This window comes from Mobula hypostoma, chromosome 23 (genome assembly GCF_963921235.1).
Source record: "Mobula hypostoma chromosome 23, sMobHyp1.1, whole genome shotgun sequence".
In the NCBI taxonomy this organism is placed as follows: Eukaryota; Metazoa; Chordata; class Chondrichthyes; order Myliobatiformes; family Myliobatidae; genus Mobula; species Mobula hypostoma.
Window position 1 is genome coordinate 30,640,364 of NC_086119.1, and position 23,073 is coordinate 30,663,436.

The 23,073-nt window shown below is 44.7% G+C and overlaps 1 protein-coding gene across 1 annotated transcript in view; it reads right to left on the minus strand.

Annotated features, from left to right (window-relative positions):
- The window catches only part of dhrs11a (dehydrogenase/reductase 11a), a 133,708-nt gene extending 115,190 nt beyond the window's left edge, over nucleotides 1-18,518 (minus strand). The window contains exon 1 of the mRNA XM_063031317.1: nucleotides 18,240-18,518. Coding sequence (XP_062887387.1) covers nucleotides 18,240-18,371 — 132 coding nt within the window. The 5' untranslated portion in view covers nucleotides 18,372-18,518. The remainder of the gene's footprint in view (nucleotides 1-18,239) is intronic.
- Nucleotides 18,519-23,073: the final 4,555 nt, after the last annotated feature.

Here is a 23,073-nt window from a genome sequence, read left to right on the forward strand (position 1 = left end):
TGTCCGCCAGAGAAAGCAGGATCTCCCAGTGGCCACACATTTTAATTCCACATCCCATTCCCATTCTGACATGTCTATCCACGGCCTCCTCTACTGTAAAGATGAAGCCACACTCAGGTTGGAGGAACAACACCTTATATTCCGTCTGGGTAGCCTCCAACCTGATGGCATGAACATCGACTTCTCTAAATTCCGCTAGGCCCCCCCCCCCCGTACCCCATCTGTTACTTATTTTTATGCACACATTCTTTCTCTCACTCTCCTTTTTCTCCCTCTGTCCCTCTGAATATACCTCTTGCCCATCCTCTGGGTCCCCCCCCCTTGTCTTTCTTCCCGGACCTCCTGTCCCATGATCCTCTCATATCCCTTTTGCCTATCACCTGTCCAGCTCTTGGCTCCATCCCTCCCCCTCCTGTCTTCTCCTATCATTTTGGATCTCCCCCTCCCCCTCCCACTTTCAAATCCCTTACTCACTCTTCCTTCAGTTAGTCCTGACGTAGGGTCTCGGCCTGAAACATCGACTGCACCTCTTCCTAGAGATGCTGCCTGGCCTGCTGCGTTCACCAGCAACTTCGATGTGTGTTGCTGTATTGTGCTGTAGGTTTTCTATGTTTCTATGAAATCTGGCATGTCCTCATCAACCCTTACCAATTTTTATCAAAGCACCACACAAGGCATCCAGTCTGAATGCATAATTGATGAGCATGGCAACTACTCTGTACATGACTAAAAGAAATAGCAGAGAGTTGTGGACACAGCTCAACAAGTCACAGAAACCGGTTTTCCCTCCATTGACTCTGTCTATACTTAACTGCTTCTGTAAGGCAGCCACATCATCTACCCAACCTAGATCTTTTCCATTCTTTCATCAGGCAAAAGATACAAAAGCTTGAAAACATGTACTAACAGGCTTACGGGTAGCTTCTACTCCATTGTCGTAAGACTAATGAATGGTTTGCGAGGACAATAAAATAGACGCTCGACCTCACAATCTTCTTTGTTATGATCTTGCACAATATTGTTTATGTCCACTTCACTTTCTCTGTTCCTGTTACACTTTATTCTCAGATTTAGATTCAGATTTATTACACACACATCACAACATACAGTGCAATGCATCGCTTATGTGAAAAACCAACGCTCCCAAGATGGAGTCGGGGGCAGCCCCCAAGTGTCGGCACACACTCCTGTGCCTGCATTACTTGCCCACAAAGCTCAACAGACCAACACAAGCAGCAACAAACCAAATCAAGTCAAAAACAGCAAAACAAGCCCCTTTCCCACCCACCCACCCACATACTCACAGACAAGTCTCCAACCCCAGGACATCTCCAGGCCTCCAGGCCTCAGCCCTGAGCTCTCAGGCTCACAGACATCGGGCTTCCAACTTCTGGACTCATCTTACTCCAGCCTCCAAGGTTTGCCCTCCATACTTCACAGCATTTGACCTTTGAGCCTCGACCTCCGGACATGCACAGACTACCAATCTGGAACCAGGACTCACGAATTTGGGGATCACTGATCTCCTCAACGCCTGTCAACCTAACATCCAGGATTGCTGACGTTCAACCACGGAGCACTTTGACCTGGACTCGAGCTCCTGCCTAGACTTTTCCTTTACTACCCCTGACCTCTGACTCCGATCGTCCCCATCCCTAAACCCTAACCTGACCCCTAACTCTTGCACTGTCCCCAAAAACATCTCTGCAAACCTCAAGAAGAAAACAAATAAGCCAGAGCCGCAATGTGGACAGACATCGCAGCTCAGTTTGACTGGACGTTCTGCATCCGTTATTGTACTATCTTGAGCTAACTTAATGCAGTGTGTAATGATTTGACCTGCATGGACAGTATGCAAGACAAGCTTTACACTGTCGCTTAGTATTTTGCCGATCAGACACTGTGGTTCGCGTGGTTTGTGTATCTGACGCTGTGGTTCGGGCGGTTTGTGGATCGGACACTGTGGTTCGCGGATCGGACACTGTGGTTCGCGCGGTTTGCGGATTGGACATTGTGGTTTGCGTGCTTTGTGGATCGGATGCTCTGGTTTGCGCGGTTTGTGGATCGGACACTGTGGTTCGCGTGGTTTGTGGATCAGATGCTGTGGTTTGCGGATCGGACACTGTGGTTCATGCAGTTTGTGGATCAGACACTGTGGTTTGCGTGGTTTGTGGATCGGATGCTCTAGTTTGCATGGTTTGTGGATCGGACACTGTGGTTCGCGTGGTTTGTGGATTGGACACTGTGGTTTGCGTGGTTTGTAGATTGGACGCTGTAGTTTGTGGATTGGACACTGTGGTTTGCATGGTTTGTAGATTGGACGCTGTAGATTGTGGATCGGATGCTGTGGTTCGCGTGGTTTGTCGATCGGACACTGTGGTTCACGTGGTTTGTGGATCGGACACTGTGGTTTGCGTGGTTTGTGGATCCGATGCTCTGGTTTGTGTAGTTTGTGGATCGGACACTGTGGTTCACGTGGTTTGTGGATCGGACACTGTGGTTTGCGTGGTTTGTATATTGGACGCTGTAGTTTGTGGATCGGACACTGTGGTTTGCGTGGTTTGTAGATTGGACGCTGTAGATTGTGGATCGGATGCTGTGGTTCGCGTGGTTTGTCGATCGGACACTGTGGTTCACGTGGTTTGTGGATCGGACACTGTGGTTTGCGTGGTTTGTGGATCCGATGCTCTGGTTTGTGTAGTTTGTGGATCGGACACTGTGGTTCACGTGGTTTGTGGATTGGACACTGTGGTTCGTGCAGTTTGTAGATCAGACACTGTGGTTTGCGTGGTTTGTATATTGGACGCTGTAGTTTGTGGATCGGACACTGTGGTTTGCGTGGTTTGTAGATTGGACGCTGTAGATTGTGGATCGGATGCTGTGGTTCGCGTGGTTTGTGGATCGGACACAGTGGTTCACGTGGTTTGTAGATTGGACGCTGTAGTTTGTGGATCGGACACTGTGGTTCGCACGGTTTGTGGATCGGACACTGTGGTTCGTGCGGTTTGTGGATCGGACACTGTGGTTTGCGTGGTTTGTAGATTGGACGCTGTAGATTGTGGATCGGATGCTGTGGTTCGCGTGGTTTGTGGATCGGACACTGTGGTTCGCGTGGTTTGTGGATTGGACACTGTGGTTCACGTGGTTTGTGGATCGGACACTGTGGTTTGCGTGGTTTGTATATTGGACGCTGTAGTTTGTGGATCGGACACTGTGGTTTGCGTGGTTTGTAGATTGGACGCTGTAGATTGTGGATCGGATGCTGTGGTTCGCGTGGTTTGTCGATCGGACACTGTGGTTCACGTGGTTTGTGGATCGGACACTGTGGTTTGCGTGGTTTGTGGATCCGATGCTCTGGTTTGTGTAGTTTGTGGATCGGACACTGTGGTTCACGTGGTTTGTGGATCGGACACTGTGGTTTGCGTGGTTTGTGGATCCGATGCTCTGGTTTGTGTAGTTTGTGGATCGGACACTGTGGTTCACGTGGTTTGTGGATTGGACACTGTGGTTCGTGCAGTTTGTAGATCAGACACTGTGGTTTGCGTGGTTTGTATATTGGACGCTGTAGTTTGTGGATCGGACACTGTGGTTTGCGTGGTTTGTAGATTGGACGCTGTAGATTGTGGATCGGATGCTGTGGTTCGCGTGGTTTGTGGATCGGACACAGTGGTTCACGTGGTTTGTAGATTGGACGCTGTAGTTTGTGGATCGGACACTGTGGTTCGCACGGTTTGTGGATCGGACACTGTGGTTCGTGCGGTTTGTGGATCGGACACTGTGGTTTGCGTGGTTTGTAGATTGGACGCTGTAGATTGTGGATCGGATGCTGTGGTTCGCGTGGTTTGTGGATCGGACACTGTGGTTCGCGTGGTTTGTGGATTGGACACTGTGGTTCGCGTGGTTTGTGGATCAGACACTGTGGTTCGCGTGGTTTGTGGATCAGACACTGTGGTTCGCACGGTTTGTGGATCAGACACTGTGGTTCGTGCGGTTTGTGGATCGGACACTGTGGTTCGCGTGGTTTGTAGATTGGACGCTGTAGTTTGTGGATCGGATGCTGTGGTTCGCGTGGTTTGTGGATCGGACACTGTGGTTCGCGTGGTTTGTGGATTGGACACTGTGGTTCGCGTGGTTTGTGGATCAGACACTGTGGTTCGCGTGGTTTGTGGATCAGACACTGTGGTTCGCACGGTTTGTGGATCAGACACTGTGGTTCGTGCGGTTTGTGGATCGGACACTGTGGTTCGCGTGGTTTGTAGATTGGACGCTGTAGTTTGTGGATCGGATGCTGTGGTTCGCGCGGTTTGTGGATCGGATGCTGTGGTTCGCGCAGTTTGTGGATCGGACACTGTGGTTTGCGTGGTTTGTAGATTGGACGCTGTAGTTTGTGGATCGGATGCTGTGGTCGCGCGGTTTGTGGATCGGACACTGTGGTTCGCGTGGTTTGTAGATTGGATGCTGTAGTTTGTGGATCGGATGCTGTTTCTGGCTGCTCCTTTGTGCGGTTTTGACCAGGGCGGCCTGCTGTCAGTGAACAACTCAGTGCTGGATTGAACTGAACTCAGTATTTTGATGCTGTGGTTTGATGTTTTACATTCTGTGTTTTTTTGTCCCCTGCACATTGGGGGTTTGATGTTTTTCTTTAAGCGGGTTCCATGGTTTTCTTTGTTTCATGGCTGTCTGTCGGAAGACGAATCTCAGGGTTGTATACTGCATGCACACTTTGATAATAAATATACTTTAATATATGTGACAATAGTAATAAACCATATCAAACCAATCCAATACACACACAATTCTGCCAAACCACTGCATCAATTTTCACTCTCAAGCAATAAAACAAGTGGAGAAAGGATTTCATATTAGAAACATTTGTAAAGAAATACTGCCCTATTTGACTATAGTAACATTAAATTACACATTTTTATAAGTAGCTAAGCTGTAGCATTATTTGTATTTCAAAGGAATGTACAAAGTTCCGTATGTGTACACAAGCTTCCTGCTCCAGATACACTGAGAATGTTGAATAGTAGTACAACCTACCTAGTTTCAGTGGGGATGCAATGGTAATTATCACAGAGTTGATGATTCAGCTAAATATATGATTGGCACCATTCGACACCCCTGCTCGTGGGCTTTCTATGGATTCTATGTCCATTACATTCTACTCTGAAAGTGTGCTCCGTCTCATGGCTTTGCCATGGACTGTCACTGTCCAGGTACTACATGAGGGAGAGTCACTGCACCTTTCAACAGTAACTTCTAGAGAAGAGTGAAGAATCTCCACTAACATATCTGTCATAACTATCACTAACTATATGTCACAACATCGACATATTCATTACGTTGCTCAATGTACGTGCAAGCTTGGCAATCAATGTGGAAATGTTAATACAACAGTGAAAAGTTTCCACAATGATCCCTTCACTTAATTTGGTGTGTGCCGATGCATATTAATTGTTGATCAAAGTTGGTTTTGGTATTAAATCAATGGGCTTCTCACATGTAAATAATGTCCAGCGCCAATTGTGCTCACCATCGTGAAACTAACCAACAAGCAAAAAAGAAAAGACTGCCTGAAATTCAGAGTGAACTTTGAGTATCCCACATCAGAAACTCAATCAGATAATGGTGAAGGACACACCAACTAGTGAATGGATGGACTGCAATAAACTGCACTTCACACACAAACTGTCTCTGAAGAGTAAGAATTTCAGATTGTATACTGCATGTGCTGTCATCCACCTGCTGAACAGAGCCTCCTCCCATTTGGATAAGTAAGGCAGCACTGTGAGGATCATGTTTTTTTTTTGATTTCCCAAGTGCCTTCGATACCATACAGCCCTCATTGCTAGGGGAAAGCTCCGTTCAATGCATTTGGCACTTCCATTGTATCCTGGATAATGGACTACCTGACTGGCAGACCACAGTTTGTGTGGCATCAGAGCTGTGTGTCAGTCATGGCTATAAGCAGCACTGGGGCCCCTCAGGGGAATTATTTGGTTCCCTTCCTGTTCACCCTGTATACCTCAGACTTTAGATACAACACTGAGTCATGTCATTTGCAGAAAGAGAATGTGCTGGAATCTGATGACTTAGCAATTGTTCGGTGTATAAAGGGAGAATGGGAGGATGAATTCAGGGACCTGCTGGAGGACTCTGTCAAACAGCTCAACATCAGTAAGACAAAGGAGATGGTGATAGACTTTAGGAAGTCTAAGCCTGCATCTCTCCCTGTTACTGTTGATGGTGAGGATGTGGATGTGGTGAGGACCTACAAGTACCTGGGGGTGCACATGGATGACAGACTTGAGTGGAGCACCAACACGGAGGCTGTGTACAAGAAGGGACAGAGATGCATCTGCTTACTGAGGAGACTGAGGTCCTTTGGAGTATGCAGGCCTCTCCTACACGTTCTACCAGTCTGTTGTTGCCAGTACAATCTGCTATACGGTGGTGTGCTGGGGCAATGGCATCAACATGGGTGATGCCAACAGGCTCAATAAACTGATTAGAAAGGCTGGCTCTGTTATAGGTGTCAAACTGGGCACACTGGAGGCCATGGTAGAACAAAGGACCCTACGGAAAATCCTGGCAATTCTGGACAATGTTTCTCACCCTCTGCATGCCACCTTGGCTGAACAGGGGCGCACTTTCAGTAAGACAACTGTGCCGCTACAAAGAGCGCTGTACAAGGTCATTCTTACCGTCGGCCATTAGGCTCTATAATGAATCAACCTATAGCCGGGGAAGTGATGAACTCCTCCTGTTAAACCGTTTGCGGTAACTTATTTTTTATTCTTTCCACTTCTCTTCTAATACTTATAGTGAACTTGTAACGCTACTGCGACACTGTAATTTCCTTTGGGATCAATAAGGTATCTGTCTGATACTAAAAAGTACCTTTGAACCTTTAATTCAAGAAAGGTAAATGGGATAACCCTGGGAATTGTAGACCAGCAAGCTTTATGTCAATGATGTACAAACTATTGGAGAGGATCCTTAGAGACAGAATTTATGGGCATTTGGAGAAGCAAGGCCTAATCAGGGTTTGTCAGCATGGTTTTGAAGGAGGGTGGGTAGCTGCTCACAAGACTGATTGAATTATTTGAGGAAATGATGAAGGTAAAGCAGTGATGTGGTGTCTGTGGATTTTAGTAAAGCGTCCAACAACAGTCCCTATGGTTGGGCCATTCAGAAAGTCAGGAGGCATGGGATCCAGGGAAACTTGGCTGCGTTGGCTTGCGCTCAGAAGGCAGAGGGTGGTAGCAGATGGAGCATATTCTGCCTGGAGATCAGCAGTGCTCCACGGGGATCTGCTCTGAGACCCCTGCCCTTTGTGACTTGAAAAAAAAAACGGGTAAGGAAGTGGAAGGGCGGGTTAGTAAGTTTGCAGATGGCACAAAAGTTGGTGGTGCTGTGGATAGTGTAGGTTACAAAGGGAAATTGATAGGATGCAGATGGAGCTCAATCTGAAAAAGAATGCAGTGATACACTTTGGAAGGCTGAACGTGAAGGCAGAGTACAGCGTTAATAGGATTCTTGGCAATGTCAAGGAACAAAAGGATCTTGGGGTCCATGTCCATGGTTCCCTCAAAGCTGCAGTGCAAGTTGATAGGGTTGTTAAGAAGGCACATAGTACATTGGCTTCATTATTCAGGGGGGTCTGAATTCAACAGCCATTGGGAAATGTTGCAGATCCAAAGCTCTGGATAGAACACACTTAGAATATTATGTCCAGTTCTGGTCACCCCACTATAGGAAGGATTTAGAAGCTTTAGAGAGGATGCAGAGGAGACTTTCCAGTCAGATTTATTACTTGCTGAGCATTACACTGCAACTGGAAAAAATTAAATGTGGATCAGAAGTTCTCTGCTCCCAGGGAAATTCAACACTTGAGATGCTTATTACAGAGTTGATGATATAAACTTGGCTTGTTTGTTTCTCTATTCACCTGAAGGAAATTACATTATCTGTAATCAAACACCGCAGCTGCAAGTTAACCTGAGGACACAACACAATGGCCGTTCTTCCTGTGTAAAAGCCAGTGAATGTTGATGTGTATTTTGATCTTTTACACGAAAGTTTCATCTTGTCCCTATGGCAACCACACTTGCTCCCCCCACGATGTAAATGGTAAATCAAATACAGGAGCTTTGAACGATTTTCCTCTCAATATTTGGCAATCATAAACCAGCTACACAACCCCTCTTTCAATCAGCTAACCACTCATGGAGTGGGAAGCAACCAGGACCCTCTGTTCCATAAGCTTTAAAGTTGTTCCTTGACGGATAATCAATGTTAAACTCATGAAATTACTTGAAAAACTAGTGTTAACTTATTTTAATATCTTGCCCAAATGAGGAAATGTTTTCTCCTCCTACTGCAGATTTCTTCCCCATATAACTTGAAGATTTTTAAAAACATTTTACCTATTCACTGGCGAGGAGAAAGGAAGAACACAAGAAAATCTGTAGATGTTGGAAATCCTCTGGAAATCTGGAATGCTTCTGATTTGAGGCAGCCTTATCAGTCAGGTAGAAGAAATCTAGCTGCACAACAAAAGCCCCCCTCCTCTACTCTAAAATCCCGCAGTTTACTGTTACGCTCAGTGTAGCCACAGTTTCCCCACATCAATCATGATCAATTATTATCAACCTAGGGCCAATGACATGTGCTGAAATCACATAATTTCACTTCAAACCCCTCAGGCAATAAGCAGAGTCAAATTTAGTAAATTATCCTGGACTACATTTGATCCTGAGTAGCAGAGGTGGAATGCCAATGTACAATTCAATGTTCTTACAACAGAACAGTATTGAAGATTGAGAAACAAAAAGGATACAATATTGTCCTTCCTGCATTTCCGAGGAATACAGCAGTGCAATCTAGAAAAGAATCTGAAAAATGTCATTATATCTAGTTACTTTAATAGTATCTCAGATCAAAACATGATCCCTAAAGGTCATCGTATGCAGTACAGGTGATCATTCCTTTATGGGGATGAGGGGCTATAATATAGAGCTGCACTGTCTACATATATGCCAGGAAAATGCGAGCTGAAAATGTACTTCTTCCCCCTTCGTAAATTTTGTCAGAGCCAGTTTTTATTCTCCATCCCATACATTTTGATAGTGATTGATGAATTATGTAAGGGTGGATTTCTGTTCCCCAGAATGCTGTGACTCAAGAGAGTTGCCTGTATTTACAGTGTGAACCTGTTCTTATTGTCACAATGCCTGCAATTTGGGAATTTGCAGTGGTGCTGCCAACATCGCTGCCTCTCTCCCAGATGAGCTAAATCTTCTTTTTAAGCTCGGTTCGATGTCGCCAACACTGAGACCCCGAGGAGAGCCACTGAAGTGAGCTGCACCTTGGTCATCTCTGAGGCTGAGGTACGCAGGTGTTTCCAACCAGTGGACAGTCGCAAGGCCGCAGGACCAGATGGCATCCCAGGGCAGGTACTCAGAGTGTGCACAGCACAACTGGCAGGTCTGTTTACAGACATCTTTAATCTCTCCCTCTCCCAGTGCAAAGTGCTCTCCTATTTCAAAACATCCACTATTGTTCTTGTACCTAGAAACACCAAGGTAACATGTCTGAACGACTGGCGTTCAGTCGTACTCACCTCAATAATAAGCAAATGCTTTGAGAGGCTGTTCAAGGACTACATCTGCAGCTTGCTACCACCCACACTGGACCCCCTACAATTCACCTACCGACACAACCGATTGACAGATGACACAATAGCCACAGCTCTACATACGGTCCTTACACATCTGGAGAAGGATACTTAAGTGAGAATGCTGTTCTTGAACTACAGTTCAGCATTCAACACCATAATTCCCTCCAGGCTCGACAAGAAGCTCAGAGACCTCGGCCTTGACCCTGCCTTGTGCAGCTGGATCCTGGACTTCCTGACAGTTCGCTGACATGTGGTAAGAGTGGGCTCCCTCACCTTTGCCCCCCTGACCCTCAACACAGATGCCCCTCAGGGCTGTGTCCTAAGCCCCCCCTTTACTCTCTGTATACCCATGACTATGTTGCCACTTACAGCTCCAATCTAATTAAATTTGCTGACGATATTACATTGATTGGCCTTATCTCAAATAATAGCGAAGCAGCCTACAGAGAAGAAGTCATCACCCTGACACAGTGGTGTCAAGAAAACAACCTCTCCCTCAATTTCGCAAAAACAAAGGAGCTGGTTGTGGACTACAGGAGGAATGGAGACAGGCTAACCCCTATTGACGTCAATGGATCTGGGTTTGAGAGGGTGAACAACTTTAAGTTCCTCGGCATACACAGCACTGAGGATCTCACGTGGTCTGTACATATGGGCTGTGTGGTGTAAAAAGCACGACAGCGCTTCTTTCACCACAGACAGTTGAAGAAGTTTGGCATGATCCCAAATCCTAAGAACTTTCTACAGGGGCACAATTGAGAGCATCCTGACTGGCTGCATCACTGCCTGGTATGGGAACTGTACCTCCCACAATCACAGGACTCTGCAGACAGTGGTGTGGACAGCCCAGCGCATCTGTAGTTGTGTATTTCCCATTGTTCAAGACATTTACAAAGACAGGTGCATGAAAAGGGTCCGAAGGATCATTGAGGACCCAAGTCACCCCAACCACAAAGTGTTCCAGCTGCTACCATCCAGGAAACGATACCGCAGGATAAAAGCCAGGATCAACAGGCTCCGGGACAGCTTCTTCCACCAGGCCATCAGACTGATTAATTCACGCTGACACAATTGTATTTCTATGCTATATTGACTGTCCTATTGTACATACTATTCATTACAAATTACTATAAATTGCACATTTAGATGGAGACGTAAAGATTTCTACTCATGTATGTGAAGGATGTAAGAAATGAAATCAATTCAGTTCAATTGAACAGATGAGCAACTTTTTGTAGTCTGTGAACAACCTGCATTTACTGTATTTACAACATGGAACAACATCTCTCATGCAGTGACATGGCAGTGTGGCACAACGCTTTTCAGTACAGGCGACCGGGGTTCAATTCCGGCCGCTGCCAGTAAGCAGCTTGTACATTCTCCCCGTGACGGTGTGGGCTTCCTCCAGGTGGTCCGGTTTCCTCCCATATTCCGTGATGTACTGGTTGATAGGTCATTGTAAACTGTCCCGCGATTAGGTTAGGGTGAGATCGGGATTGTTGGGTGGCGCGGCTCTAAGGGTCAGAGGGGTCTACTCCGCACTAAATCCCAGTTAAAAAAATAATAAACTTAACCAAAACACCAACATCTTTGGTACATCACCACACAACTACACAACCATCCTGTCATCCTTACCAGTGGACTTTCATCTTCCTGCAGATTCAAGACTCTATTCACTCTACCATCCCTCAATATCTTCCACAGCACTCGACAACCAAAATGAGCCCTACCACAGTCCTATTACACTGGAAATTCCCATTTTTTACTTAATTCACCTTTGTGCTAACGAAAACAGAAATATCTTACTTTCTTGGTTGGTAGCAGTCTTGCTCCTACATCAGAAACTCGCCATCACAGACGCAGTGCTTTGCATGATACATTAAACAGATGCTCAAGCAGAACCACAATATTATTGTAAGAGTTATCAGGGACACATTTCCACCATCTCAACAACAGATATTATTAGAAATAGTCTGATCACTTGGCTGCTGTTGCTGGTAAGAGCATGACATCCACTCGTGACTGTCACTGAAAAGTAATTCAGCTGAGGAGATATACTTTGTGGTCACTTTCCCACCTCAAAAGTATTGTTTTGGAGGGTGCAGGCTGGAACAATTCAATATCTCACCATTGTACATCACAATGCAAAGAGTTATTGTGTTCTATTCTCATTTGTCTGTATTAAAATAGCTTTGTTCATTTCAAAGCACTATCACACCTTACCCTACATCTTTAGTTAATCTTCAAGCACCAACTATTACATTAAATATAGAACTTAAGACAAAAAGGCTTACTAGCTAATTAATTTTACAGGAAGAAGGTTTTTCCAGACACTCAGAAATCCGATTAACAACATATCCATACTAGGCTTTGCTCAGAGATAATCAGACGTATTCCCAATTCATGCTGATGCTTTATGCTAGAATAAGTGGGGGCAGGGGGAGGAGGGAGAGGGGAGGGTTGATGCTGCCTGTTCATGAGAGGGGGGCAGGGGACTTTGGGGTTCTGAAGCCTTTTCTGTCATTCATTCTTGGCTGTTTTTCTTCTGCTTTGATGATGTCTATGTAGAGTAAGAATTTCAGGTTGTATGTTGAGTACATTCTCTGATATTTAATGGAAACATTGAACTTGCAGGATTCTCGTTTGCACAAACCTGTCTCCAAATGGAGCCGCATTTACAGAAGTTCAAGCAACAAAATGCAAGCTTGTAATTCTAACCAGAACTAGGATTGTTTCGTTAAAAATCAATGCTTTGAATTCTCAACAAGTTACATCAATATTGCCTTAAAAGCTGCATTTCTATTCCAGATGAAAACCAGAAGTCAACTTCACAATAGTGCCAGACTCAGAATGAAGATCTGATCCAATTCTGGAGAAATGCGTAGTTGAATTCTCATTAGGGCAGTTTCAGCATGATTGGCTTGGCACAGCTTGGCAGGTATATACACTTTGAAGGCTGTGAGGGAGAGAAAGCCAATTGCATGAAGTTTACTCTACATGGAATCAAAGGGAAGCAGCATCAACTAAGGTGTCAGCATCTCAGAGGATCTACCCTGGGCCAAACGTACAGGTGAAACTACGAAGGAAGCCCACCAATATCTCTACTTTCAAAGCTCAAAGTAAATTTATTATCAAAGTACATATATATTACCATGGACCACCTTGAGATTCATTTTCTTGCAGGCATTTACAGGAAAGGAAATAGAATAGAATTTTATGGAAAATGATAGTACCAGACAGAGACCGGCAAATACCATTGTGCAAAAGAAGACATACAGAAATCATACTGAGAACATGAGTTGTCAAGCGAGTCTGTAGGTGGTAGTAACTGTTCAGAGTAGTGGTGAGTGAAGTTATCCATACCAGTTCAGGAATCTGATAGTTATTGGGTAATAACTGCTTCTGAACTGGGTGGTGTGGGACCTTAAGGCGTCTGTACCTCCTCCCAATGATAGGGAGCAAGAAGGGGGCACAGCCTGGACAGTGGGGCTGTTGATGATGGATGTTGCTTTTTCATGGCAGCTCTCCATGTAAACGTACTCAGTGGTGGGCAGGGCTTTGCCTGTGATGGACTGGCTTGTATCCACCACTTTCTGTAGCACTGCTGTTTCCATACCACGTCATTTGTGATGCAACCAGTTAGGAAACTCGTGTCAAGCTTTTGGTGGCATGTCAAATCAATGCAAGATTTTAAGGCAGTAGAGTGCAGCTGTGCTTTCTTTGTGATACCACTTACATGCTGGTCCCAGCACAGATCCTCTGGTACGCTGACACCAAAGAATTTAAAGCTACTGACCCTCTCTACCTCCTTTCCCCTAAGGAGGACTAGCTCATGGACCTCCAACAAATTCTTCTCGGAGTGAATAATCAACTCTTTGGTTTTGCTAACGCTGGGTGAGAGGTTGCTGTGGCACCACTCAACCAAACTTTCAATCTCCCTCCTATATGCTAATTCATTTAGATTACATTATGAGGAAACTCAGTCCTCGTTTATTGTCATTTAGAAATGCATGCATTAAAAAATGATACAATGTTCCTCCAGAATGATATCACAGAAACACCGGACAAACCAAGACTAAAACTGACAAAACCACATAATTATAACATATAGTTACAACAGTGCAAAGCAATACCGTAACTTGATAAAGAGCAGACATTGGGCACGGTAAAAAAAAGTCTCTAGTCCCGATAGCCCCATCATCTCACGCAGACAGCAGAAGGGAGAAACTCTCTCTGCCATGAACCTCCAAGCGCCGCAAACTTGCCGATGCTGCACCATTGGAAGCACCCGACTGCAGCGGACTCTGAGTCCGTCTGAAGACTTCAAGCCTCCGACACCGAGCACCATCCTCTGCCCAGCGCTTCGACCCCACCCCGGCCGCCGAACAACAAGCAAAGCCGAGGACTCGGGACCTTCCCCTCCGGAGATTCTGGATCACACAGTAGAAGCGGCAGTGAAGCAGGCACTACAGAAGTTTCACCAGATGTTCCTCCGTGCTCTCACGTCTGTCTCCATTATATCAGGATTGTGCATGGCACCCTACTTGACAGATAACAGACATCAACACCGGAGTGGCCGCTGCGAGCTGTGTCGCATCGCCATCTTCTCCTACCGCCGACTTACAAACTTTCTTGTAAGTTTGAGGAAATTTGGCATATCATTGAAGACAAACTTCTACAGATGTACAACGGAGAGCACTCTAATTGGTTGCATCAGAGCCTAGAACAGAAATTCAAATGAGCAGGAAGGCAAGAAGCTACAGAATGTTGTACTCAGCCAGCTGCATCATGAGTACAGCTCTCCCCTCCATCAAAGACCATCTACAATTTACTTTAATCTTTGAACGAAAGGCAATGTCTCAGGAAGGTACATCCATCTTTAAGGATTCCCACCAACTGGGCCATGCCTCCTTCTCATTGCAGCCATTAGGCAGTAAGGTCAAGAACATGAAGACCCACACCTCAGGGTTCACTGACAGCCTCTTCCTCACTGCCATCCCTTCTTCAACTGACCTGAAAAAGCCTCATTCTCTCTCGGACCATATTTCCCCCAACTTGAATTTACCTCAGTAAGCTTAATTTTATTTTGTCATAAAAGTTATGTGTAATTTATGTTAATTTTAGTTTATCTTAATTATATTTGTAACATACTGTGCTGGTGCAGAAAGCTATTTTTCATCGCATCAATACCCTGGGTATGTATGCTTACAATGAAGTTGAACTTGAAGCCTGCTATCAGTAAATCACAATGCAACATTCAGGCAAGTCCTGGGATGCCTTGTAGAAGAGACAAGTCTCGTAATATTCTTGTAGGTACATCTGACATGTGAGCCCTGGCTAAGGGACTTACAAGACTCAACGAGAGCCCTGTTAACTTGGAAAGTGAATTATCATGAAATGCTGCAATCAGCTCGATGCTTGTTACAACAAGCAATCTTAAATTCACCTGATTCTTTCAAAATGCTTTTTATGCAGCACTCAATGCCAGGATTCTGATGTGATTCTGTTCATCATCTGCAGCCTTCAAGTCCTCAAAACAAACAATAATAATTCTCAAGTCTGTTGCTGCAGAACCACATGCACCACTCAGCTGGGATTTTGTTAACTGCATGACATCTTCACAGTTTTCCCCATTTGCTGTATTAAGTCAGCCCTGAGTTCACAGTAAGTATTGAGACAAAATAATATTAGCAGAATCCTCTTCTATTCCACACTATGCTTGGCTAGGTTTGAGCAATCTTATCAACTTAAGCCAAGTCCGGTCCAGTCAAGTCATTTCCAGCTTTATTCGCCTCTACCTTTCATTCCCCCAGTCCCTTACAAAAGTGTTCACTGTAAATTTTCTTCTACTCCCCCAACACTACAAGTAACATTTGTTTTTGAAACACAGTCAACATGAACCTGAATATTCTCTGTACTAGTTAAATGAATATCCACAACTTGTAGTATAGTTGGAGTTGGAAGTGCATCTGATAACCTCTGTACAACATTAAGAGTTGAACTTTCTACTATGTTTAAATTTTGGTTAAATTAATGAACCATTTTATTTGTGTTCTCAAACATTGAGTGTTTTCAAATATTAAAGACAGTTTATTCATAAAATACATCAACTTACAGTCTCTATAACGTGAAACAACATCAATTGAAGAACAAAATAATAGACTGGCTTAGAATGAATGGAAACACGAGTGACCAAGGACCCTGAAATCGGGAGCAAAACATGAGTTGCTGGAGGAATTTAATGGGCTAGGCAGCGCTTGTGGAGAGAAATGGAGAGTCTACATTTCAGGTCTAGCCCCTTCACCTGGATCAGAACAGTAAAGCTGAGATGATGGGCAAGTGGGAACAATGTGGGGAGATAGGGTCCCAGTGGAAGGAGTGTATGGATTATGGGCAGTCAGAGTAGGCATGGTGGGGGGGGGGGAATGGAAAGAAATTGGTTGATGTGGGCTGGATTTGGAAAGAAGGGTTGTATGAGAGGACCTTTGTAGATCAGGAAAGGGCACGCCATTGACTTGTAGACTACCAAGGCAGAATGTGAGATGCTACTCTTCTTGTTTATGCTTGGCCTCACCCTAGCTAAGCATTCAGTGTGAGAATGGGAAGAGGATTTCAAATTGCTTGCAACCAGGATCGCCGAGTGGCCATCACAGAGCACAGGTACTTGGCAAAACAGTTGCCCGGGATGAACCCAGTCTGACTGATGGTAGGCGAAGACCACATAGGCAGCACCCAATGCAATAGACAACATTGGAGGAGATGCACGGAGAAAGCGGTCCCTGCAGAAAGCAAATGGTTGGGGGTAGGCGCGTGGAGATGTGACTTGTTGGTGGGGTTCCCATTGTAGCTGATGGAAATGCCAAACTATTTCGCTCTCTTTTGGCATTATTTATATATTTCACTGTATCCTTTTTTTTTGTTTTTGTTTTGCAATCTACTGCTGCCACCAGACAACAAATTCCACTTCCAGTGTCCTCAGATGCAGCGGCTTCTATGGGGTCAACCAAAGGGGTCACTGCCTTTTTGAAACTTTTTTTTTTAAGATCACAGGACCCTGCAGGTCCACCTCAGCAGCCAGTTGCTCATTGGTGGAGGAACTGAAAGAGCTGGACTTGGTGCAGGCAGATAGGTGTGAGTGGGCAGCCTAACAGCGAGCAAGCGTTTTGGTCGCTTGTCTTGTGATTGCAAGACACTGTTGGTGTGGAATGCTGCAAATCCAATTCAGTGGTTTATTGGCAAATGGCAGGGGAGCGATGTGGCCTCGGTCGTGGCGAGGACTCAGCCTCGAGCCGGAGGCGGTGTGACATGGCATCCCCGTGGAGACCAAGATGCCCCAGTATTTGCTCAGTAGAAGGCAAGCTGGATCCTTTTTGACTGAAGACTGCTGCATCATTCATGGACTCAGGGACTTGCACGATTTTTTTGTGTGACTGTATTTTACTGCCATCTTATGTGTGCCTTGGGCTGAGTATGACTGTTGGTTCTGTGTTTTGCACCTTGGCCCCAGGGTAACACTGTCCCATTTGGCTGCATTCATGTGGTATAGTTGAATGACAATTAACACTTGAACTTGACAGTGTATACCAGCGATAGTAAGCACAATTATAATTAAGATGCACGGCATAGGGAAGCTGGTGGGATTGGTTTCACTCTACTTTTCTTATCAGATTCCATAGTTAGGTGTCTCCACTTCCCACCTCCCAGTCTCTGTCTGAATCTTCTCTCCAATGTCTGACTCCATCTGCCAAACAACCATTCTTCACCTGAATCTGCCCGCACTCGCTAGCTCTTATCTCACTCATTAGTTCTTTAGACTGGCCACCTGGCTAATCCTTCAAACCAGATCCAGGGTCCAGAGCTGAAAACGTCTACCGTCCAATTAGCTCCACAGATGCTACATCACCCAAAGAGATTCTTCAACATCTTATTTTAGCTCAGGTGTAATTGCAACACATTCTGCAACAACATTTCAATTTTCCTTTGTCCAGTAGCAAATTTTTTTTGTACTATCATATCCCTTTTTTATTTACTTTCCAGCTTATCTCCGTCCAATACACAAGCATTTGGAATTAAAGTCGATATACTAAATAAATTAACGGAAATTCGTCGGTGAAAACTAGACTGTTTCCACCGTGTTTGCTGCACGTCGAGAAGTCCCTTCTGCAGCAGACGAGATGAATTCCCCTCGCTTGCAAAGGCCGTAGCTTTGTGTAGAGGCAAAGTAAACTGGAGGGAGCAGCTGACCGCCTACGATCCAGGGATTTCAAGGTAAAGTGTTGACCAGAGGGACACAGCAACCCAGTCACCGATACACCCCCACAACCCTACCACACCGGGTTGGCGATCTCACCTCCACGACCTCCGATGGTCGTGACAGATGGAACTGCCCAACTTTCCAAACAGTCCTTCGGCGATGAACAATTATTCCGCCGCCGGATGGGCGCGAACCCACGTCGCTCTGGGGAACACATCGCCGTCTGACAGCTCAAGCCCGGCAGCCAGAGGCGGCCTGGCTGCTGTCGGTCTATCGGCGCCGGCTTCCCCACGTCCTTACCTCGATCTTGTCCACTCTACGGGCGCAGCCCACCACTTTCATGCCGTGCTGGACCAGGGCCCGGGCGACGGCCGCGCCGATCCCCACCGAGGCTCCGGTAATCAGAGCCACGCGTCCGTTCCAGCGCTCCATTGCGGCCGAGTGTCAGGGGTTCCGCGGCAAAGGCTGCGGGAGCGGGAGGACGCGGAGACGATTCCCTTCACTCGTTCGCTCTCACAACTTACAAGCCCCGGCTGCACTCCCGACAGAGTCCGCAGCACTTGGACCCGCCGCAGAGCAGGCTGGGACTTGTAGTCCTCAGCCAAGCGGGTGGTTTAAGGCGTGAGGCCGCGGTGTGTCCTGGGCATTGTAGTACTTTGCGATGCCTGCTGGTACGAAGGAGGGTACGGACTGCGGAGTTCGTTGCATGAACGTACTTGAAGTCTTCTTGTCTGTAGACAATCTATTTTATCTTTCAAGGGAATGCAGAGGATTCTTTCTCCATACTCCAACATTACCGGAAAAAACATTCAACTCAAAGGAAACGTTTGACATTTTTCGTCAGGGCAGTAAATGTCTGGGTTATTTGTAGGGCTGTGGTTTATCAGGAGATGGAGTATCCGAGATGCGATGGAGGTCAGCTCGCCAATTTCCACAACAGTGGCTAGAATTGCCGGTCCACTTGGATCTTACAGTTTCTTGCCCTCCGTAGATCAATTTATCGTTAACATTCACTGACTCGCTGCCAGTTAGTTTTTCCACTAACCTATCCTGCTCAGAATTTGCATATTTAGATTCGTTTATTCATCACAATGTGCATCGAAGCATACAGTGAAAGGTGTTGCTTGTGTTAACAACCAACGCCATATACTCAGGCGCCTACATAGCATGTCCACCATGTTCGCAGAACACAAGCAACAGCAAAACAAGCTTCGTTCCTCCCTCCCAGCCACCCACGCTCACAGTCATATTAATCAAACCTCCTGCCGAGTCCGCTTAAGTTTGCAGACGTCAAATATCAACGCTCAGGCACCTCCTCCCAAATCCCTCAAATAAACGTCACGCCATTCTTTCAATATTCACTGACCTTATTCCCAATGCCGCTGCCAGACTTTTACCTAAAACCAGGACGGGAGAGCATCGCACTCTCCTCCTAGCTACAATGCATTTGCTTTCTGTATCTTTTAGAATTAACTTTAAAGTTATTTTTTTTTAACTTGTTTTTAAAAGCTCTAACTAGTCTGGGACCGGAGTACAGAATCACTTTCGCTCGAGCTCTCAGATCTTCTTTCGCCGGTCTTTTAAATTTAAACAATCTCCCTCACAAGATAATTGGCAAGTCAGCTGTTTTGAACTGCGGCCTAAACTGTGGAATTCAATACTTTAAGCTATAAGGATACAGACACAGTTGACATTTTTAAACACCAGCTCAAAACCTATTTATTTAACCTTGCTTTTAACTAACATCGCTTCATCATTCATCTGCATTTTTGCATGTTATCCCATTGTAAAAAGCACTTTCAATTTCATCGTCTACGAAATGGGTTCAATAAATGATTTATTAGTTTCCAACCTCGCTTTCCCTAACCCCTGCACAGTCATTCCTAAGCAGGACTTGCTGACAAATTGACCAACAGAATCTATGTTCGTATCTTAACTCTTGTCCACTCTCTTCTCATGAGTGATCTAAAGCAACGTGCTTCCTTATTCAGAGACTGATCAGTTCCCCAAAACAGACCTTTTTAAACAGGATTTATGTAAATAGGACAAAACCATTAACCTTTTTCGCCTTGTTTTTACAAGGAATGATTTTTCCTTTAACTCATAACTTTCTCCAAATCTTACTTAGAACTTGAAAATTTAATTTCCTTTGTTGCCAATTTCTAGCCTGATTTCGACACAGTCCACAGCTCTTCCCATTCCTGACTTTTCTATCTCCATTTCAAACGATGGGTCGGTGATCAAGGTCCTTTAACAAGCCCAAAGCCAGTTACCTGAAATAAATCTCTTCCCAAACTATTACATTCCTTTCTCCGTCCATTGTTGATTAAATCTTCTGCATCACTTTTGTTTTTCTGTACCTGCAAAACCAACAGACTCACAAGTGGAGGGTCGCCTCACCTGAAAGGACTATTTGGGACCCTGAATGACAGTGAGAGAGGAGGTGTAGGGACAGGTGTGGCACTTGTTCCACTTGCAAGGTTAAGTACCAGGAGGGAGATGAGTGGGGAGGGATAAGTGGACAAGGGTCCACTATCAGTGCATCAACTTCACTCGCTATAAAAACGCAGCATAGCATAGCATCTACTGAAATATGTGTTCTGCAATTTTCCTCATTCGGGCTTATTCACCCAATTCCTGAGCACATTTATTCCAGTATAGAAGTGATATTACTAAAGTTCAAGATAAATACAGTTTTATAATTTGTGGATAACATTGGAGGTAGCTCATGGGTTATGAAATTGGATCCCTTCAAGTTTCATCCCTTCGGAATTAAACATTGTACACCTTAAAATCATTCTATAGTAATTTCGTTTTTCTTTCAAAATTTCCCTTTTCTAGATAGCAGTCACTAATCCCAAGATCACTAGAGTTATCTCCAGAAATGGTGCAGATTTCACAGTGCTTCCAGCTTCAGCGGTGCTTTCCTTCCCATCAATGCATCTCTCTGTTGACTGTTCAAGAAAAGCTAGATTGTCAGAAATGGAAGCAAGATTGGAGAATGGCAGATAAGACTGAAGAATGCAAGAATGGGAAAATTGCTGAGGAACTCGGTGGGCCAAGCAATATCTGTGAAAGCAATAAAATAGTCAACATTTCAGTTGACACCCTGCATAGGGTTGCAATAGAAAAGTGCAATGAGAAATCGTTGGGGTGAGAGATCATCATCAAAACCACCACAGACCATCTGGATAGACATCCAGAGGAAATAGGGTTGAGAGGGTGCAGAGTTCAGAACAGTGCCATTGTGGGAGCAGCATGGGAATGAGAACAAGAGGGGCAAGCACAAGAAGCAGGTGGGACAGTCAGATAAATAGCTGCAACATCTTTGAGAATGTGTTTAATAATTTGGATCAGCAAATAGTTTAGAAATGTTGACACTGGAGCCCAGTTTAGGATGGCACACGGTGGTAAGCACCTAAACCACGATACTTTTGAGAGACTTACTAAGTCTGCTTTAGTTGAGTCTGTTAATATCAATTTTGCACTATAAGGGCCCAAAGATTATCTCAAAGAGTAGTTACATTAACACAGACCTAGAACCCAAAGGAACAAGTGCAATAACATTTGTAGATGTCAAACAGGAAAGAACAAGCTAAAATGTGCAATTCATATATTTTCTGGTGGCTGATCCATAACAGAACAATGGAGTAATGGAAACTGATTTAGCTGTCCCACTGAGAGAAAAGTTGTGAAATTAATACTATTATGCACAAAATAATTTCACAAAACTGTCAGATCAAAGAAAATTTTGATGTACAAAGCTAGAAAAACACAGGTTGGGCTTCAGTGCAAGGTTGAAATGCTTTAAGAATGCATATTCTTTCCGGGCAAACATCAGTCTTCTTTGTTTAGATTGACCCACTTTGTTCAAAACAGAATGTCAGCTATCCAAGGATTCATGAAATTAAATCCCAAATTAATTGGCGCATTTTATATCAAAACTGATTTTCTACTAGATTTATTGTGTACTGAATTATTGCTATCTGATTAACTTGTTAATTAATGCCATATTCTTTTATTGCATATTGAAAATGTTAAACTTGCGTCACGACTACTCAATTACTATGCTGAAGAGCAAATTTATGCAACAATATATGCTCAATAGCAATTTTATTTGGTAGAGGAGTGGAACCCAGTGTGGTCTTCTGGTTCAACATGTGCGTTCAGAGATGCTCTTCTGCACATCCCTGTTACAACGTATACTTATTGAGTTACCATCACCTCCCTGTTGGCTTGAATAGTTCCGGCCAGTGTCCTCTGACCCCTCTCATTCACAGTGTTCTCACCCACAGAACTGCTGCTCACTGAATGTTTTTTCACCATTCTCTGGAAACTCCAGAACAGGGGTCCCCAATCTTTATGCCATGGAGCCTTTCCACTAACCGAAGGGTCTGTGGACCCCAGATTGAAAACCCCTGCTCAAAAGACCACTTGGTGTGGAAATCCCACAATATCAACACAGTTTGAGATACTCAAGCCACCCCATCTGGCACCAACAATCAATCCACAGTCAAAGTCACTTAGATTACATTATTCCCCATTCTAATATTTGGTCTGAAAACCTGAACCTCAACCATGTCGGCACACTTTTATGCTTTGAGTTGCTGCCACGATTGGCTGATTAGATATTCGCATTTACGAGGTGGACAGGTGTACCTAATAAAGTAGCCACTCAGTGTACATCACAAATGTGCACAGCAGTTACATTACCAAAAAATCTGCAGGTCTCTGAAGAGATGACAATCAATTAATGGTAGAGCTGATGTAAGGTCACTGACCCTTCACACTCTGACTGATCTACAAATGCTTAACTTATGAGTACCACTAAACAAGTGTCCATACTACGAAATTTTAAGTCCAATGTACTTTATATTAGTACCAAAGAACAAGCTTCCTCCCTCCATTGAGTGATTGTTCTTTCATACCAGTCTCATTTGTTTTTGATGCAATTCATTACAATACTGCAGAGGTATGGTGATTTTCATGTACTTTCCCAGTTGTTCAGTAACCTACATATTTGATCTTTTAATTTAGCACGTTTGCATTTTCTTATCTGCAATGACTGCTAACGTCCATTCGGTTTGTTCTTCTCCCTCAGGCATCCTCTGGATCTCACCCCATGCCTTTTTAA